A 19,323-nucleotide genomic window follows, 5' to 3' on the forward strand; every position below is an offset into this window, starting at 1 on the left:
GAAAAACAAATTGTACAGAGGATGTGGAGAGCCTGCAGAGGGACATAGATAGGTTAAGTGAATGGGCCAAGGTCTGGCAGATGGGATACAATGTTCGTAAATGCGAGATCATCCACTTCGGAAGGAATAATAGAAGAGCAGATTATTATTTAAATGGTGAAAGATTGCAGCATGCTGTTGTTCAGAGGGACTTGGGAGTTCTTGTTCATGAATTGCAAAACGTTGGCTTGCAGGTACAACAAATTATTAAGAAGGCAAATGGAATATAATCATATAACATTTACAGCACAGAAACAGGCCATCTCGGCCCTTCTAGTCCGTGCTGAACACTTACTCTTACCTAGTCCCATCTACCTGCACTCAGCCCATAACCCTCCATTCCTTTCCTGTCCATATACCTGCCCAATTTTTTTTTTTAAATGACAATATCGAACCTGCCTGTACCACTTCTGCTGGAAGCTCGTTCCACACAGCTACCACTCTCTGAGTAGAGAAGTTCCCCCTCATATTACCCCTAAACTTTTGCCCTTTAACTCTCAACTCATGTCCTCTTGATTGAATCTCCCCTACTCTCAATGGAAAAAGCCTATCCACGTCAACTCTATCTATCCCCCTCATAATTTTAATTACCTCTATCAAGTCCCCCCTCAACCTTCTACGCTCCAAAGAATAAAGACCTAACTTGTCCAACCTTTCTCCATAACTTAGGTGCTGAAACCCAGGCAACATTTTCGTAAATCTCCTCTGTACTCTCTCTATTTTGTTGACATCTTTCCTATAATTCGGTGACCAGAACCGTACACAATACTCCAAATTTGGCCTCACCAATGCCTTGTACTATCTTAACATTACATCCCAAATCCTATACTCAATGCTCTGATTTATAAAGGCCAGCATACTAAAAGCTTTCTTCACCACCCTATCCACATGAGATTCTACCTTCAGGGAACTATGCACCATTATTCCTAGATCCCTCTGTTCTACTGCATTCTTCAATGCCCTACCATTTACCACATATGTCCTATTTTGATTAGTCATACCAAAATGTAGCACCTCACACTTATCAGCATTAAACTCCATCTGCCATCTTTCAGCCCACTCTTCTAACCGGCCCAAATCTCTCTGCAAGCTTTGAAAACCTACTTCATTATCCACAACTCCACCTATCTTAGTATCATCTGCATACTTACTAATCCAATTTACCACCCCATCATCCAGATCATTATGACAAACAACACTGGACCCAGTACAGATCCCTGAGGCACACCACTAGTCACTGGAATGTTGGCCTTCGTTGCTAGAGGGATTGAATTCAAGAGCAGGGAGGTCATGCTGCAACTATACAGGGTACTGGTGAGGTCGCAGCGTGCAGTTCTGGTCTCCTTACTTGAGGAAGGATATACTGGCTTTGGAGGCAGTGCAGAGGAGGTTCACCAAGTTGATTCCAGGGATGAAGGGGTTAACCCATGAGGAGCGATTGAGTGGCCTGGGACAATACTCTCTAGATCAGAAGAACAAGAGGGGATCTTATAGAAACATACAAAATATTGAAAGGGATAGATAAGATAGAAGTAGGAAAGTTGTTTTCATTGGTAGGTGAGACTAGAACTAGGGGACATTGCCTCAAGATTCAGGGGAGAAGCTTAGGACAGAGATGAGGAGAAACTGTTTTTCCCAGAGAGTGGTGGATCTGTGGAATCCTCTGCCCAGGGAAGCAGTTGAGGTTTCTTCACTAAATACGAGGGGTGATTGATAAGTTCCTGGCCTAAGGTCCATTTTCTCAGACAATGCTTACTTGCAATTTTCAGTTATCTGAAACAGAAATACCACAAAAGTTATTAACTTCAAACTTTTAGCTGGGGCGTTGACAAGTGAACTGGAGCACAGACATGAGAGTGGGACAAGGACATGGGAACTGGGACACAGAAATGGGAACTGGGACATGGACTCGGGAATCAGGCCAAAGAAATGAGACTGGGCTACGCACACCTGAACCGGGACAAGGACATGGGAACTGGGGCACAGAAATAGGAAATGGGACATGGACTCAGGAAATGGGGCACTGACATGAGACTGGGACACAGACACAGAAATGGGATGGACATGGGAACTGGGACACGGAACTGAGACTAGAGCGTTGACACCTGAACTAGAGCACGGACACCAGAACCGGGACAAAGAAATGAGACCGGGCTACGGATACCGGAACCGGGACATGGACATGGGAACTGGGACACAGACACAGGAACTGATGCGATGACACGGGGAGCAGGGTATGGACTCGGGAACTGGGACACGGGAACTGATGCAATGACATTGGGGCTAGGGTATGGACATGACACTGGGGCACGGACACACATGTGTGAACTGGGACATGGACATGGGAACTGGGACCATAACAGCATAAGACCATAAGATATAGAAGCAGAAGTAGGCCATTCAGCCCATCGAGTCTTCTCTGCCATTCAATCATGGGCTGATCCAATTCTTCCAGTCATCCCCATTCCCCTACCTTCTCCCCAAAACTTTTAATGTCCTGGATAATCAAGAACTTGTCTATCTCTGCCTTAAATGCACCCAATGACTTGGCCAACTGATGCGGGATCTGGGGTGTGAGCACATATGTGAGACAGGTGTGGACGTGAGACTGGGGCCCAGACATGGGAACTGGGACATGGATTTGGGGCATTGATACTGACACAGGACTTGGAGAGGGACTTGGACAAGAACACAGTTCCAGTTTCTCAAGCTGACGTGTGCTTGTCCCCAGGACTGGAGTACAAAGAGCTGCGTCTGTCCAGCGGCCAACTGCCCAGTGAGGGCCGTGTCGAGGTGTACTACGATGGAGAGTGGGGCACCGTGTGTGATGATGGTTGGGACCTCACTGATGCTCACGTTGTCTGCCGCAGTCTCGGTTACCTCAACGCCACGGAGGCTGCAATTGGAGGCGTCTTCAGACCAGGTGAGGGGACTGGGTGGGGATGACAGATTTGTGTATTTCTCTGATCACTGGAGGGAGTGCCAGATTAGGTGGGGGGGGGGGGAGAGGATCGTTGATTTGTGTATCCACACAGAGGGAAGGCCAGATTGTGGGAGGGGACCGGATGGGGTTTTTTCCATTGGTAAGTGAGACTAGAACTAGGGGACGTTGCCTCAAGATTCAGGGGAAAAGATTTAGGATGGAGATGAACCATACAACCATAGAACATTACAGCACAGAAAACAGGCCATTTGGCCTTTCTAGTCTGTGCTGAAACTTTATTCTGCTAGTCCCATTGACCTGCGCACAGTCCATAACCCTCCAGACCTCTCCCACCCATGTATCTATCCAATTTATTCTTAAAACTTAAGAGTGAGCCGCATTTACCATGTCAGATGGCAGCACATTCCACACTCCCACCACTCTCTGAGTGAAGAAGTTCCCCCTAAACCTTTCCCCTTTCACTCTAAAGCCATGTCCTCTCGTATTTATCTCTCCTAATCTAAGTGGAAAGAGCCTACTCGCATTTACTCTGACATACCCCTCATAATTTTGAAAACCTCTATCAAATCTCCCCTCATTCTTCTACGCTGCAAGGAATAAAGTCCTAACCTGTTCAATCTTTCCCTGTAACTCAACTCCTGAAGACCTGGCAACATCCTAGTAAATCTTCTCTGTACTCTTTCAGTCTTACTGATATCCTTCCTATAGTTAGGTGACCAGAACTGCACACAATACTCCAAATTTGGCCTCACCAATGTCTTATGCAACCTCACCATAACATCCCAACTCCTATACTCAATATTTTGATTTATGAATGCCAGGATGCCAAAAGCCTTCTTTACAACCCTGTCCACCTGTGACGCCACCTTCAATTAATAAAAATTCTCTCTCTCTCTCTCTCTCTCTCTCTCCCTTTTCTCCCTCTGTCATTTATTTATTTATTATTATTATTTTTTTCTTCTCTCTCTCTCCTTTTTTCTCCCTCTGTCCCTCTCACTATAACTCCAGCAGATGCTGGGGTCAAAGCAACACTCACAACACGCTGGAGGAACTCAGCAAGTTGGGCAGCATCCATGGAAACCATGAGTTGACGTTTCGGGCCGGAACCCTTCGTCAGGACTGAAGAGGGAGGGGGCAGAGGTCCTATAAAGAGGGTGGGGGGAGGGTGGGAAGGAGAAGGCTGGTAGGTTCCAGGTGAGAAACCGGTAAGGGGAAAGATAAAGGGGTGGGGGAGGGGAAGCAGGGAGGGGATAGGCAGGAAAGGTGAAGAAGGAATAGGGGAAAACACAATGGGTAGTAGAAGGAGGCGGAACCATGAGGGAGGTGATGCGCAGCTGGGGAGGGGGCAGAGTGAAATAGGGATAGAGGAAGGGAGGGGGAGGGAATTACCGGAAGTTAGGATCCCTATCCCTATGTCACTCTGCCCCCTCCCCCAGCTGCCTATCACCTCCCTCATGGTTCCGCCTCCTTCTACTACCCATTGTGTTTTCTCCTATTCCTCCTTCACCTTTCCTGCCTATCACCTCCCTGCTTCCCCTCCACCACCATTTTGTTTTTCCCCTTACTGGTTTTTCACCTGGCACCTACCAGCCTTCTCCTTCCCACCTTCCCCCCGCCTTCTTTATAGGGCCTCTGCCCCCTCCCTCTTCAGTCCTGACGAAGGGTTCCGGCCCAAAACGTCGACTCGTCGTTTCCACGGATGCTGCCCGACCTGCTGAGTTCCTCCAGCGTGTTGTGAGTGACCTCTTCCTATAGATGCTGTCTGGCCTGCTGCGTTCACCAGCATTTTTTATGTGTGTTGCTTGAAACTCCAGCATCTGCATATTTCCTCGTGTTTGCCATTTTCTGGTCCATTTTTCCAGCAGGTCCAGATCCCTCTGCAAGCTTTGAAAGCCTTCCTCGCTGTCCACAACGCCTCCAATCTTACTGTCATCAGCAAACTTGTTGAACCAATTTACTACATTATCATAAAGATCATTGATATAGACAACAAACAACAATGGTCCCAGTACAGATCCCTGTGGCACACCACTAGCCTCAGACCTCCAGTCTGAGAAGCAATCATCCACTACCACTCTCTGTCTTCTCCCATGCAGCCAATTTCGAATCCAGTTTACAACCTCTCCATGGATACCTAGTGTCTGAACCTTCTGAACTAACCTCTCATGTGAGACCTTGTCAAAGGCCTTATTAAAGTCCATGTAGACAACATACACAGCCTTTCCTTCATCTACTTTCTTGGTAACCTCCTCGAAAAACTCTACAAGATTCGTTAAACATGATCTACCACGCACAAAGCCATGCTGACTATCCTTAATCAGCCCTTGGCTGTCCAAATATTTGTATATCCGATCTCTCAGAACACCTTCCAATAATTTACCTACTACTGATGTCAGGCTCACTGGCCTGTAATTACCTGGTTTACTTTTGGAGCCTTTTTTAAACAGAGGAACAACATGAGCTACCCTCCAATCCTCCGGCACCGCACCTGTGGCTAAGGACATTTTAAATATTTCTGCCATGGCCCCTGCAATTTCTACATTAGTCTCTCTCAAGGTTCGGGGAAATATCATGTCAGGCCCGGGGGATTTATCTACCTTTATTCATTGTAAGGCAGCAAGCACCTCCTCCTCTTTAATCTCTATATGTTCTATGACACTACTGCTTGTTTCCCTTCCTTCCATATACACTATGTCAGTTTCCTGAGTAAATACTGATGCAAAAAAACTGTTGAAGATCTCCCCATCTCGTGAGGCTCCACACATAGACGACCACTCTGATCTTCTAGGGGACCAATTTTGTCCCTTACTATCCTTTTACTCTTAATATACTTGTAGAAACCCTTCGGGTTTACCTTCACATTATCTGCCATAGCAACCTCGTCTTCTTTTTGCCTTTCTGATTTCCTCCTTTAGTATTTTCTTACATTTTCTATACTCTTCAAGTACCTCATTTGTTCCTTGTTGCCTATACCTGCTGTACACCTCTCTCTTTTTCTTAACTAGATCGCCAATATCCCTTCAAAACCAAGGTTCCCTATGCCTGTTAACTTTGCCTTTAATCCCGGCAGGAACATGCAAACTCTGCACTCTCAAAATTTCACCTTTGAAGGCCTTCCACATACTGAACACATCCTTGTCAAAAAACAACTTATCCCAATCCACTCGTCCTAGATCCTTTCTCATTTCCACAAAATTGGCCCTTCTCCAATTTAGAACCTCAACTCGAGGACCAGACCTATCCTTATCCATAATTAACTTGAAACTAATGACATTATGGTCACTGGACCCAAAATGTTCACCTACACATACTTCTGTCACCTGACCTGTCTGGTTCCCTAATAGGAGATCAAGTATTGCATCCTCTCTCGTAGGAGAAACTGTTTTCCCCAGAGATTGGTGAATCTGTGGAATTCTTTGCCCAGGGAAGCAGTTGAGGCTTCTTCACTAAATATATTTAAGAAACAGTTGGATATGTTTTTACATAGTAAGGGAATTAAGGGTTATGGGGAAAAGGCAGGTAGATGGAGCTGAGTTTTCAGACAGATCAGCCATGATCTTATTAAATGGCGGGGCAGGCTCGATGGGCCAGATGGCCTACTCCTGCTCCTATTTCTTATTTTCTTGTGTGCTTATGTTTACCTAACATGAGTCTTCACCAAGGAATCCCGTATTCTCATGGTGTGCCAAAATATCTGAGCTTTTGTCTCATAGCCAAGCCTTGTAGTGAGCAGTCTGGCTATATTTCTTCAAGTATTGACTTGTTGGATCTTCTTGCTGTCCAACGAGCTCTTAACACTTTCCTCCAACATCCAAGTTCAGAGGCGTTAACTTCTGTATTCAACCTCACTGATAGTCCAGCTCTCACAGCCACACATCACAACTGAAATACCATAGAAATGACTATACGTATCTTTGAGGACAATGTTATGTCTCTGCTCTTCAGTATTTTATCTAAATTTGTCATTGCTGACCTCCCCAGAAGTAAGTGTGTTTAATTTCATGGCTGCAGTTACCATCTGTAGAAATCTTTGAACCGAGGAAGACAAAATCCGTCACTGCTTCCACTTCCTTTCCATTTATTACCACGGAGTTAACAGGGCTGGTCGACATAATCTTGGTTTTCTTAATATTGGGCAACTAGCCAGCTTTTGCACTTTCTTCTTTCACTTTGATTAGAAGCTTCCTCAGATCCTCCTCACTTTCAGCCATTAGAGTAGTATCATCTGCATATCTGAGGTGGTTAATATTTCATCCGGCAATTTGGATTTCAACATTAGAGCAGCATTCTCATGACGTATTCAGCATATAGATTAAATAAGTAGGGTGACAGTATGCAGCCTTGTCATACTCCTTACACAATCTTGAACCTGTTTGTGTTCAGTTCCAACTGTTGCTTCTTGATCTTTGTACAAGTTTCTCACAAGGCAGATCAGGCATTCAGGTGCCCCATTTCCTTAAGGATTTGCCGTAGTTTATCATGGTCCACACTGTCGAAGGCATTACAATAGTCAACAAAAGCTAGATGAATACTTTTCTGGAATTCCCTTGATTTCTCCATTATCCAGGGTAGGTCAGCAATTTAGTCTCTGGTGCCCCTGCCGCTTCTAAAACCAGCTTGTACGTCCGGCAGTTCTTATTCCATATATTGCTGGAGTCTTGCTTGCATGATCTTTAGCATGACCTTGTGAGCAAGTGAAATTAGTGAAATTGTTCGGTAATTTGAACATTCCTTTACATTTGCCTTCTTGGGAATTTCCTTTACTCCATGTAATACTGATACATCTGACTTCAGCTCTTATTCTCAGATTTCAGGATGAAGTTAATCATATTGTGATCACTTTCCTCTTGGGCTTCTTTTACCTTAAGCTTTCTTATCAATTCCGGTTCATTGCACAACACCCCATCCAGAATAGTTAATCCCCTAGTGGGCTCAACCACAACCTGCTCTAAAAATCCATCTCGTAGGCCTACTAGAAATTTCCTCACTTGGAACCCCACAATACCATGTTTTCCCAATCTACCTGCATATTGAAATCTCCCATGACTATTGTAACATTACTCATTTTGCATATATTTTCTATCTTCCGTTGTAACTTGTAGACCACGCCCTTACTATTATTTGGAGGTCTGTACATAACTCCCAGTAGGGTCTTTTTCCCCTTATAATTCCTTAGCTCTATCCACAACAAGTCAACACCTTTCAACCCCATGTCATCTCTTTCCAATGATTTAATTTTATTTTTCACCAACAGAGCCATTCCACAGCCTCTCCCTTCCTGCCTTCCTGCCTATCATAAGTCCATAAGACATAGGAGCAGAATTAGGCCATCTAGCCCATCGAGTCTGCTCCTCCATTCGACCATAGCTGATCCTTTTTCTCTCCCCTCCTCAGCCCCAGTTCCCGGCCTTCATCCCATAACCTTTGATGCCATATCCAATCAAGAACCTATCAATCGCTGCCTTAAATACACCCAATGACCTGGCCTCCACAGCTGCAAGTGGCAACAAATTCCACAAGTTCACTACCCTTTGGCTAAAGAAATCTCTCTGTATCTCTGTTTTGAAAGGATGCCCCTCTATCCTGAGGCTGTGCCCTCTTTTCCTAGACTCTCCCACCATGGGAAACATCCTTTCCACATCTACTCTGTCTAGGCCTTTCAACATTCGAGAAATTTCAATGAGATCCCCCCTCATCTTTCTAAATTCCAGTGAATACAGACCCAGAAACATACAACGTTCCTCGTATGATAACCCTTTCATTCCTGGAATCATCCTTGTGATTCCCAATTGCTGCCTCCTACCAATCAGCCAATGCTCTAACTATGTTAGTAACTTTCCTGTAATACCATGGGCTCTTAATTTGGTAAGCAGCCTCATGTGTGGCACCTTGTCAAAGGCCTTCTGAAAGTCCAAATATACAACATCCACTGCATCCCCTTTATCTATCCTACTTGTAATCTCCTCAAAGAATTCCAACAGGTTCTTCAGGAAGGATTTTCCCTAAGGAAACCATGCTGACTATGTACTATCTTGTCCTGTGTCACCAAGTACTCCATCACCTCATCCTTAACAATTGACTCTAACATCCTCCCAACCTCTGAGGTCAGGCTAACTGGTCTATAATTTCCTTTCTGCTGTCTTCCTCCTTTCTTTAAAGAGTGGAGTGATATTTGCAATTTTCCAATCCTCTGACACCATGCCAGAGTCCAATGATTTTTGAAAGATCATTTCTAATCTCTAACGCTTCCTCTTTCAGGACCCTGGGATGCAGTTCCTCTGGTCCGGGTGACTTACATACTTTTAGATCTTTCAACTTTTTGTATTTGTCTTCGTCACCGCCGATCCAACCTGCAAGTTAATTTTTAGGGTGTAATAGTAACTGCACCCACTTCTCTTCCTTCACACACTACAACATCTGGCACACTGCTAGTGTCTTCCACAGCGAAGACTGATGCAGAATACTCATTTAGTTCTTCTGCCATCTCCTTGTCCCCTATTATTATTTCTCCTGCCTTATTTTCTAGTGGTCCTATATCCACTCTCATCTCTCTTTTTTACATACTTGAAAAAGCTTTTACTATCCACTTTGATATTATTTGCTAGCTTGCTTTCATATTTCATATTTTCCCTTCTGATGATTCTTTTAGTTGTTCTCTGTAGGTTTTTAAAAACTTCCCAATCCTCTATCTTCAACTAATTTTTGTTTCGTTGTATGCCCTTTCTTTTGCTTTTACAATAGCTTTGACTTCCTGTGTCAGCCACAGTTGTACTATTTTACCATTTGAGTATTTCTTCATTTTTGGAATACACATGTCCTGCACCTTCCTCATTTTTCCCAGAAACTCACACCATTGCTGCTCTGCTGACATCCCAGACAGCAGCTCCTTCCAATTTACTTTGGCCAACTCCTCTCTCATACCACTGTAATTTCCCTTACTCCACTGAAATACTGCTACATCAGACTTTACTTTCTTCCTGTCAAATTTCAAGTTGAACACAATCATATTGTGATCACTGGTTCCTAAGGATTCTTTTACCTTAAGCTCCCTAATCACCTCTGGTTCATTACATTACACCCAATCCAGTATAGCTGATCCCCTTGTAGGCTCAACGACAAACTGCTCTAAAAGGCCATCTCTTAGCATTCAACAAACTCACTCTCTTGAGATCCATTATCAACCTGATTTTCCCAATCGACCTGCATGTTAAAATCTCCCATAGCTACCATAACATTGCCCTTTTGACATCTTTTCTATTTCCTGTTGTAACCTGTGGTCCACGTCCCAGCCACCGTTGGGAAGTCTGTATATAACTGCCATCAGGGTCCTTTTACTCTTGCAGTTTCTTAACTCAACCCACAAGGATTCAACATCTTCTGATCCTATGTCACATTTTTCTACTGATTTGATGCCATTCTTTACCAGCAGAGCCACGCCACCCCCTCTGCCTACCTTCCTATCCCTCCGATATAATGTGTAACTTTATACTTCATACTTTATTGTCGCCAAATAGTTGATACTAGAACGTACAATCATCACAGCGATATTTGATTCTGCACTTCGCACTCCCTGGATTACAAATATTAAATATTAAAAATAGTAAGAATTAGTAAATATTAAACAATTAAATTATAAATCATAAATAGAAAATAGAAAAATGGAAAGTAAAGTAGTGCAAAAAAAACCGAGAGGCGGGTCTGGATATTTGGAGGGTACGGCCCAGATCCGGGTCAGGATCCGTTCAGCAGTCTTATCACAGTTGGAAAGAAGCTGTTCCCAAATCTGGCCAACGACGATCTTGGATATTCAGCTCCGAACTACACCCATCCCTCAGGCACGGTTCAGTGATGGCCACAATATCATATCTGGCAATCTGTAAAAGTGCAACAAGATCATCCACCTTATTTCTTATACTCCATGCATTCAGATACAACACCTGAGTACTGTACTTGCATGCTTAATGTACTGATACACTGACTGCACGCTACCTCCCCCAGAAGAGATCCCAAGGATCTGAAGCCCTGCCCCCTGCACCAGCTTCTCAGCCACGCATTTATCTGCTACGCATCTATACTTTTGATACATTGTGCATCCTTGGACGTTCAGCTCCCAGCTATAATCTTAAGAATCAAGTGATTCTTAACTGAAACTACTGTAGCTGCGTCAATCACATCTTCTGGCAACTTGCTCCATATACCCGGTATCCTCTGCATGAAAAAGTTGCCCTCGGGCTCCTTTTAAGCCTTTCCCCTCTCACGCTAGATCTTTGCCCCTAGCTTTGGACTCCCTACCCTGCAAACTACCATCCACCTGGGCCACGGCAGACCTGCTGATTTCTAAGAGAACCTACTCACTCCACTGCCTCCCTTTCACTCTTGGGATTTTCCTTACCCTCACCTGGAAGATCCATCTCATATGCTCTCTTTACTCTCCTGATTTCTCTTTGAAGTGCGTGTTTGTTCTTTTGAAAGGAATTCACTCATCCTCAACCACTTAAACATAATATATGCTTTTTATCCTTGACCAGAGCCTCAATTTCTTTCATCGTTCTCAAAACTCGTCAGGTTTATCCTTCACCATGACAGGACCATGCTGTTCCTGGACACTTAAATCAGATTCTTGAAAACACACACAAAATTCTGGAGGAACTCAGCAGGTCAGGCAGCATCTATGGAGAGACCCTTCTTCAAGACTGTAAGGAAGGGCCTCAGCCTGAAGTGCTGACTATTAATTCCTCTCCATCGATGCTGCCCGACTTGCTTGTTCCTCCAGCACTGTGTGTGTGTCGCTCTGGAATTCCAGCATCTACGGAATCTCCTGCAGTTAATCACACTCTTAAAATCCTCCTACTTGCCATTCGTTCCTTCCCCTTCAAACAGCCTCACCCAATCGATTTTCTAGATCTTGCATAATTCCCTCAAAGTTAACCCTGCCGCAGTTTAGGATCCTAACCTGTGGAGCTGGCCTATCCTTTTGCATCACGCTCATAAAACTAATAGAATTATGGTCACTAAAGCCAAAGTGCCCTGTGACTGCCATCTTAGTTACCTGCCCTGCCTCATTCCTCAAGACAAACAGAATCAAACGTATTGTGACACTCCAGGGTGGAGGTGAGGTGTGTGGAGGGGACGTGGTCGACAACCCACCCCTGCATTTCTAATAACCTGCATTGTTTATTGTTCTTTGTTCAAATGCTTTCGTGGGAATATGGTGGGAAGTTCCAGTTCATTTACTGTTACATTTTAGCTTGGGTTATTCAATTATTCGCTTGTGTATTTGTGGGCCACCCTAACCGTAACGGGGGTGTGTAGTAATCACCTCAGCCGTCTGTATGAGACTGAGCTGTTCCCTCTCTGAGTCATAGCGGCCGGTCTGCTTTTGTGTTAATCACAGTAAAACTGTCGCTGAGGTTAACAAGCTTCCTTGTCTGTCACTGAATGCTCACCACAGTACTGTCACTTTCTTACATGCAACAGGACAGTGTAAAGACAGAAAATTACAAAATAAATTAGGTGTAAAAAAAAATGAGCTGAGGAAGTGAGTGTAACAATTTGTAAATTATGCTGCAGCCATATAAAACGTTGGTTTGAGCACACTGGGAATACCATGTGCAGTTCCATTCACCTCCAAGGGGACATTGCTTTGTGGATCCAGAACTGGCTTGCCCACAGGAGGCAAAGAGTGTTTGTAGACGGGTCATATTCTGCATGGAGGCCGGTGACCAGTGGTGTGCCTCAGGGATCTGTTTGGGGACCCCCACTCTTTGTGATTTTTATAAATTACCTGGATGAGGAAGTGGAGGGATGGGTTAGTAAATTTGCTGATGACACAAAGGTTGTGGGTGTTGTGGATAGTGTGGAGGGCTGTCAGAGGTTACAGCGGGACATTGATAGGATGCAGAACTGTGCTGAGAAGTGGCAGATGGCGTTCAACCCGGATAAGTGTGAGCTGGTTCATTTTGGTAGGTCAAATATGATGGCAGAATATAGTATTAACGGTAAGACTCTTGGCAGTGTGGAGGATCAGAGGGATCTTGGGGTCCAAGTCCATAGGACACTCAAAGCTGCTACACAGGTTGACTCTGTGGTTAAGAAAGCATAAAATACATTGGCCTTCATCAATTGTGGGATTGAATTCAGAAGCCAGGAGGTAATATTGCAGCTATATAGGACCCTGGTCAGACCCCACTTGTAGTACTGTGCTCAGTTCTGGTCGCCTCACTATTGGAAGGATGTGGAAGCCACAGAAAAGGTGCAGAGAAGATTTACAAGGATGTTGCCTGGATTGGGGAGCATGCCTTATGAGAATAGGTTGAGTGAACTTGGCCTTTTCTCCTTGGAGCGACGGAGGATGTGAGGTGACCTGATAGAGGTGTATAAAATGATGAGAGGCATTGATCGTGTGGATAGTCAGAGGCTTTTTCCCAGGGCTGAAAAGGTTGCCACAAGAGGACACATGTTTAAGGTGCTGGGGAGTAGGTACAGAGGAGATGTCAGGGGTAAGTATTTTACTCAGACTGGTGAGTGCGTGGAATGGGCTGCCAGCAACGGTGGTGGAGGCGGATAGGATAGGGTCTTTTAAGAGACTTTTAGATAGGTACATGGAGCTTGGTAAAATAGAGGACTGTAGGTAAGCCTAGTAATTTCTAAAGTAGGGACATGTTCGGCACAACTTTGTGGGCCGAAGGGCCTGTATTGTGCTGTGGGTTTTGTATGTTTCACTGAAGGAAGGATGTGATAATGCTGGAGATTGTGCAGAAGATTGTTCTGGTCTGGGCGAGGGGGAGGAGGTTTAAAGGGGTTCTAGGGGATAAATGTTTCACACACAATAATTTGGATGTGGCACGTGCTGCCTGTGGAGGCAGGGACGGTAACAGTATCTGGATATGTTCTGGAATGCACAGGACACAGGGATTTGGAGATAATGCTGGGAATGGGACTAGTAAAGATGGTTGACATGGATGAGGTGATTCTGTTCTGTACAACTGAATGACTTTACGGTCTCACCTACCACTCTGTGTGGAAGAACTTGCATCACACATGACCTTTAGACTTCCCTCTATCACCTTCAACCTGTGATCTGGAGTATTGGACATTCTCCTGGGAAAGAAACTCTGACTGTCCATCCTACTTATAACCTGATAAACAGATGATTATCAGATCTCCCTTCAGCCATTTCTGTTCTGGAGTAAACAACCCAAATTTGTCCAGTGTCTCCTTATAACTCATACCCTCTAACCTAGACTGCACTCCGGTGAAACACTTTGGCATCCTCTCCAAAGACTTGATACCCTTCCTGTAAAGGGGTGACCAGAATTGCACACACGACTCCAAAACCAAAGTTTTTCGTAGGTGTAACATAACTTCAGTGTGCCAACCAAAAAGGGCAAGTGTGTTTATGTGCCTTCGTTGCCATTCTATTGCCACATTCAGCAAGTTGTGGCCTTGGCCCCAACATCCTTCTGTATACCAATGTTCCCAAAATCCCACCAGTTACTGCAAACTTCCCTACAGTGAGGCATGTCACTGTTACAGTGGGATAGGTTAGGGTGGGATACAGCCGGACGATGCTGAGGATGTTCTACGAGTCTGTGGTGGCCAGTGCGATCATGTTTGCTGTTGTGTGCTGGGGCAGCAGGCTGAGGATGGCAGACACCAACAGAATCAACAAACTCATTCGTAAGGCCAGTGATGTTGTGGGGGTGGAACTGGACTCTCTGACGGTGGTGTCTGAAAAGAGGATGCTGCCTAAGTTGCATGCCATCTTGGACAATGTCTCCCATCCACTACATAATGTACTGGGTGGGCACAGGAGTACATTCAGCCAGAGACTCATTCCACCGAGATGCAACACAGAGCGTCATAGGAAGTCATTCCTGCCTGTGGCCATCAAACTTTACAACTCCTCCCTTGGAGGGTCAGACACCCTGAGCCAATAGGCTGGTCCTGGATTTATTTCATAATTTACTGGCATAATTTACATATTACTATTTAACTATTTATGGTTTTATTACTATTTATTATTTATGGTGCAACTGTAACGAAAACCAATTTCCCCTGGGATCAATAAAGTATGACTATGTTAGATGGGCAGCTGCCCTGGTTTGTATCTTTGTGTGTAAAAGGAGGTGGGGGTTATGTGAGGTGCAGAATATCTATAGAATGTGAGTTATATACATGGGTGCATATGCGAGGAGAGCGAGATTCAACGTGGGCCGGTACCCAGGAGATGAGATCCCTCAGGATTATATACGTGGACGTGTGCTGTATATGCAGATGGGTAGGGTGAGGTCCCTCAGGGTGAGGGAGTGACGACCCTGCAGGGCTCTGTCTTCTTGTGGGTGTCTCTCTGGAGTCACACAGCAGGCAACAGGCCATTCAGCCCATCTGTAATAATCTCATCTTCCACACTTAGCTCCAGTGTGTCAACATACTGACCCTGCTTCCTACGTTCAAAATCGAACTTGTCTACATACCCTACAAATGGCGGGGCCTGGCACTGACCCCTGTGGAACGCCACCAGTCTCTCTCAGGTCTCAGTCACTCTAATCAGTGATTGTTGTGTGGCGCGGTCTCGATGCCTGTGGACCGGGGTGTCCCTGGGGCTGTGCTGACTGTTATCTGCCTCTCTCCCAGGGTCAGGCCCAATCCTGCTGGATGATGTATTCTGTACTGGAACCGAGACCTCTCTCGCCGACTGCAAGACCAAAGGCTGGAAGATCCACGACTGCCAACACTCAGAGGATGCTGGAGTTCGATGTGACCCCCGTGAGCACCAGCCCGTGAATGGGGAGGGTTGTGAGAATTGTGGGGAGGGGTGTCAGAGGATGCCGGGTTTCTCAGTGATCCCGTGAGCACCAGCCCGAGGGGAGGGGGTGGAAATGGCGGGGAGGGGTGTCAGAGGATGCTGGAGTTTGATGTGACCCCCGTGAGCACCAGCCTGGGGGAGCAAGGTGGGAAAGGGAACAGGGGAAAGTGTACCAGGAGATGTTAGAGGTTGCTGTAACTCCTGGGGAGGGGAGGGGATATGGATGGGACAGACGGGTGGGGGCCCAGGTTGGGAGGTGGAAATGCTGGTCTGTGACTAAGTATGATGGGGTCACATTGGACTTGACAGGACAGGCGGGGGAGCTGCCAACTTATCGCCTGGACCAGATATCCGATCTGCACCAATCCCTCAACAAGTTGTACCTGAGCCAGAAAAACTGCCAGGTGAAGATCCTGGTGCAGACAGCGAGCAAAGGCCCTGTGAAGCTACACTTGTGTGCCCATCGCCTCATCCTGGGTCTGAGCAACGACGGAAACCTCATTAGCGCGAACAGGACCAGCGGTGTCCAGATCACAGTCAGACAAGAGTGTCTGCGTTACGTCGAGAACTTCATCAGGTAGGGAGATCCACTTCCGTCTGTCTTTCTGAGTGAGGCCCCGGCAATGGAGGGTGTCTCCTTACACTGGGACCCAGTGAGGGGGTCCCAAGGAATGGCCTGAGGGAATGGTTACCCTCACCCTCTCCCACCCCCAATCATTTTAAAAACTTCCCAATCATCCAACTTCCCTCTCACTTTTGCTACGTTATATGCCCTTCCCTTGGCTATTATGCAGTCCCTAATTTCCTTTGTAAGTCACAGTTGCCTACCCCTGCCATTTGAGAACTACTTCTCCTGTGGGACATACCTATCCTGCACCTTGTGAATTATTCCCGTAAACTTCAGCCATCTCTGCTCTGCCATCATCTCCACCAGTATCTTCCTCCAATCCACCTGGGCAAGCTCCTCTCTCATGCCTCTGTAATTCCCTTTATTCCATTGCAATACTGATACATGTGACTTATGCTTCTCCCTCTCAAACTGTAGTTTGAATTCAATCATATTATGAGCAGGTTAATTGATAATTTCAAATTGTCCTGGGATGAGCCCAGGGGTTAAATCAGTGTGTTGCTGGGCTGAAAAGGCATGCTTCGAGCCGTATTTCTAAAGAAATCAATCAGATAGATGGCTGCTGATCGGAGTTTGACCTTGTCACCACTTCCTGCCCGCTGCCCAGACCTTGACCCGTGTCGTCCAACAGACGTTCATCCCCAGGTGCCCAGCTCCTAACGTTCCCTTGGGTGCAAGAAGATTAGTGTCTGTGTGGAGGGAGCACATGCTGGGTGCAGGAAGGAGGCGGCGTGAACCCACTGGGACCGGGAGGAGTGTGATGAGGTAAGGCAGTGTATGTGCAGAAGGAGTGGTCCCCACCCACTGTCTCCACGGGTGCACGGTGTCCACTCACCATTCTCTTATGTTCAGGAAGTGAGCCGTTCTCCACCGACCATCACCGCTGGGTTCAGGAAGGGAGTGGTGCCCGTCACTGTCCCCCTGGGTACAGGAATGGAGCAGTGTCTGTCACTGTCCCCCTGGGTGCAGGAGGATGTGGTGTCCGTCACTGTCCCCCTAGGTACAGGAATGGAGCAGTGTCCATCACTGTTCCCCTGGGTGCAGGAATGGAGCAGTGTCTGTCACTGTCCCCCTGGGTGCAGGAGGATGTGGTGTCCATCACTGTCCTCCTGGGTGTAGGAATGGAGCAGTGTCTGTCACTGTCCCCCTGGGTGCAGGAGGGATGTGGTGTCCGTCACTGTCCCCCTGAGTACAGGAGAATGTGGTGTCCGTCACTGTCCCCCTGGGTACAGGAATGGAGCAGTGTCCGTCACTGTCCCCCTGGGTGCAGGAGGGATGTGGTGTCCGTCACTGTCCCCCTGGGTACAGGAATGGAGCAGTGTCCATCACTGTCCCCCTGGGTACAGGAATGGAGCAGTGTCCATCACTGTTCCCCTGGGTACAGGAATGGAGCAGTGTCCATCACTGTCCCCCTGGGTACAGGAATGGAGCAATGTCTGTCACTGTCCCCCTGGGTGCAGGAGGATGTGGTGTCCATCACTGTTCCCCTGGGTACAGGAATGGAGCAGTGTCTGTCACTGTCCCCCTGGGTACAGGAATGGAGCAGTGTCCATCACTGTCCCCCTGGGTACAGGAATGGAGCAGTGTCCATCACTGTTCCCCTGGGTGCAGGAGGATGTGGTGTCCTTCACTGTCCCTAAGGATACATGCAGCGCAGTTTTACGGAGTTGGACTGCGATCAATCACTGAGCGAGATTCATTAGGAAGGATGATTAAAGATAAGGCAGGCACAAGTGGAGCAGCCATCAAACATGAATTTGATTTGATTTGATTCTTGCGACGGCCTTTGTTGTGAGTGGGCTAGTTTTAGGGTGGCCTGGGTTCTTTGGTGAGATCTGGCTTGGGCAAGGTAAGTATCCGGTAAGTTTCTCTTTTTCTTTTTTTTTCATTCCTAGCCTGTTGGGATACAGTTAGTTCAGTGAGAATGATTCCAAGGGTTGTGTTATGTTCTTTGTGTGAGATGTCTACAACCATGGCTGACAAGGGAAGTCAAAGCTAACGTAAAAGCAAAAGAGGGCATACGACAAAGCAAAAAGTAGTGGGAAGATAGATGATTGAGAAGCTTTTAAAAACCTACAGAGAGCAACTAAAAAAGTCATTAGAAGGGAAAAGATGAAATATGAAAGCAAGCTAGCAAGCAATATCAAAGTGGATAGTAACTACGATTTTCTAGAAAATGAGGCAGGAGAAATGATAACAGGGGAGAAGGAGATGGCCGATGAACGAACTGAGTATTTTGCATCAGTCTTCACTGTGGAAGACACTAGCAGTGTGCCAGATGTTGTAGTGTGTGAAGGAAGAGAAGTGGGTGCAGATACCTAAAGCTACATAAGTCACCTGGACTAGATGAATCCCACCCTAGGGTTCTGAAAGAGGTAGCAGGAGAGATTGAAGAGGCATTGGTAATGATCTTTCTAAAATCACTGGACTCCATTCTTTAAGAAAGGAGGAAGGTAGCAGAAAGGAAATTATAGACCAGTTAGCCTAACCTCAGTGGTTGGAAAAATGTTGGAGTCAATTGTTAAGGATGAGGTTATGGAGTACTTGGTGTCACAGGACAAGGTCAGCATGCTTTCCTTAAGGGAAAATCTTGCCTGACAAATCTGTTGGAATTATTTGAGGAGATTACATGAAGGATAGATAAAGGGGATGTAGTTGTGTGGGCAAGTGGCCAAGTGGTTAATGCATTGGACTAGCTACCTGAAGGTCGTGAGTTCGAGCCCCAGCCGAGGGAACGTGTTGTGTCCTTGAGCAAGGCACTTAACCACACATTGCTCTGCGACGACACTAGTTCCGAGCTATATGGGTCCTAGTGCCCTTCCCTTGGACAACATTGGTGTCGTGGAGAGGGGAGACTTGCAGCATGGGCAATTGCTGGTCTTCCATACAACCTTGCCCAGGCCT

At 46.2% G+C, this 19,323-nt stretch overlaps 1 protein-coding gene across 1 annotated transcript in view; it reads left to right on the plus strand.

The window, feature by feature from the left end:
- The window catches only part of LOC134346014 (galectin-3-binding protein-like), a 45,957-nt gene that overhangs the window by 17,550 nt on the left and 9,084 nt on the right, over positions 1–19,323 (plus strand). Inside the window, exons 2-4 of the mRNA XM_063047354.1 lie at positions 2,771–2,962; positions 15,620–15,751; positions 16,101–16,368. Coding sequence (XP_062903424.1) covers positions 2,771–2,962; positions 15,620–15,751; positions 16,101–16,368 — 592 coding nt within the window. The remainder of the gene's footprint in view (positions 1–2,770; positions 2,963–15,619; positions 15,752–16,100; positions 16,369–19,323) is intronic.

This window comes from Mobula hypostoma, chromosome 4 (genome assembly GCF_963921235.1).
Source record: "Mobula hypostoma chromosome 4, sMobHyp1.1, whole genome shotgun sequence".
In the NCBI taxonomy this organism is placed as follows: Eukaryota; Metazoa; Chordata; class Chondrichthyes; order Myliobatiformes; family Myliobatidae; genus Mobula; species Mobula hypostoma.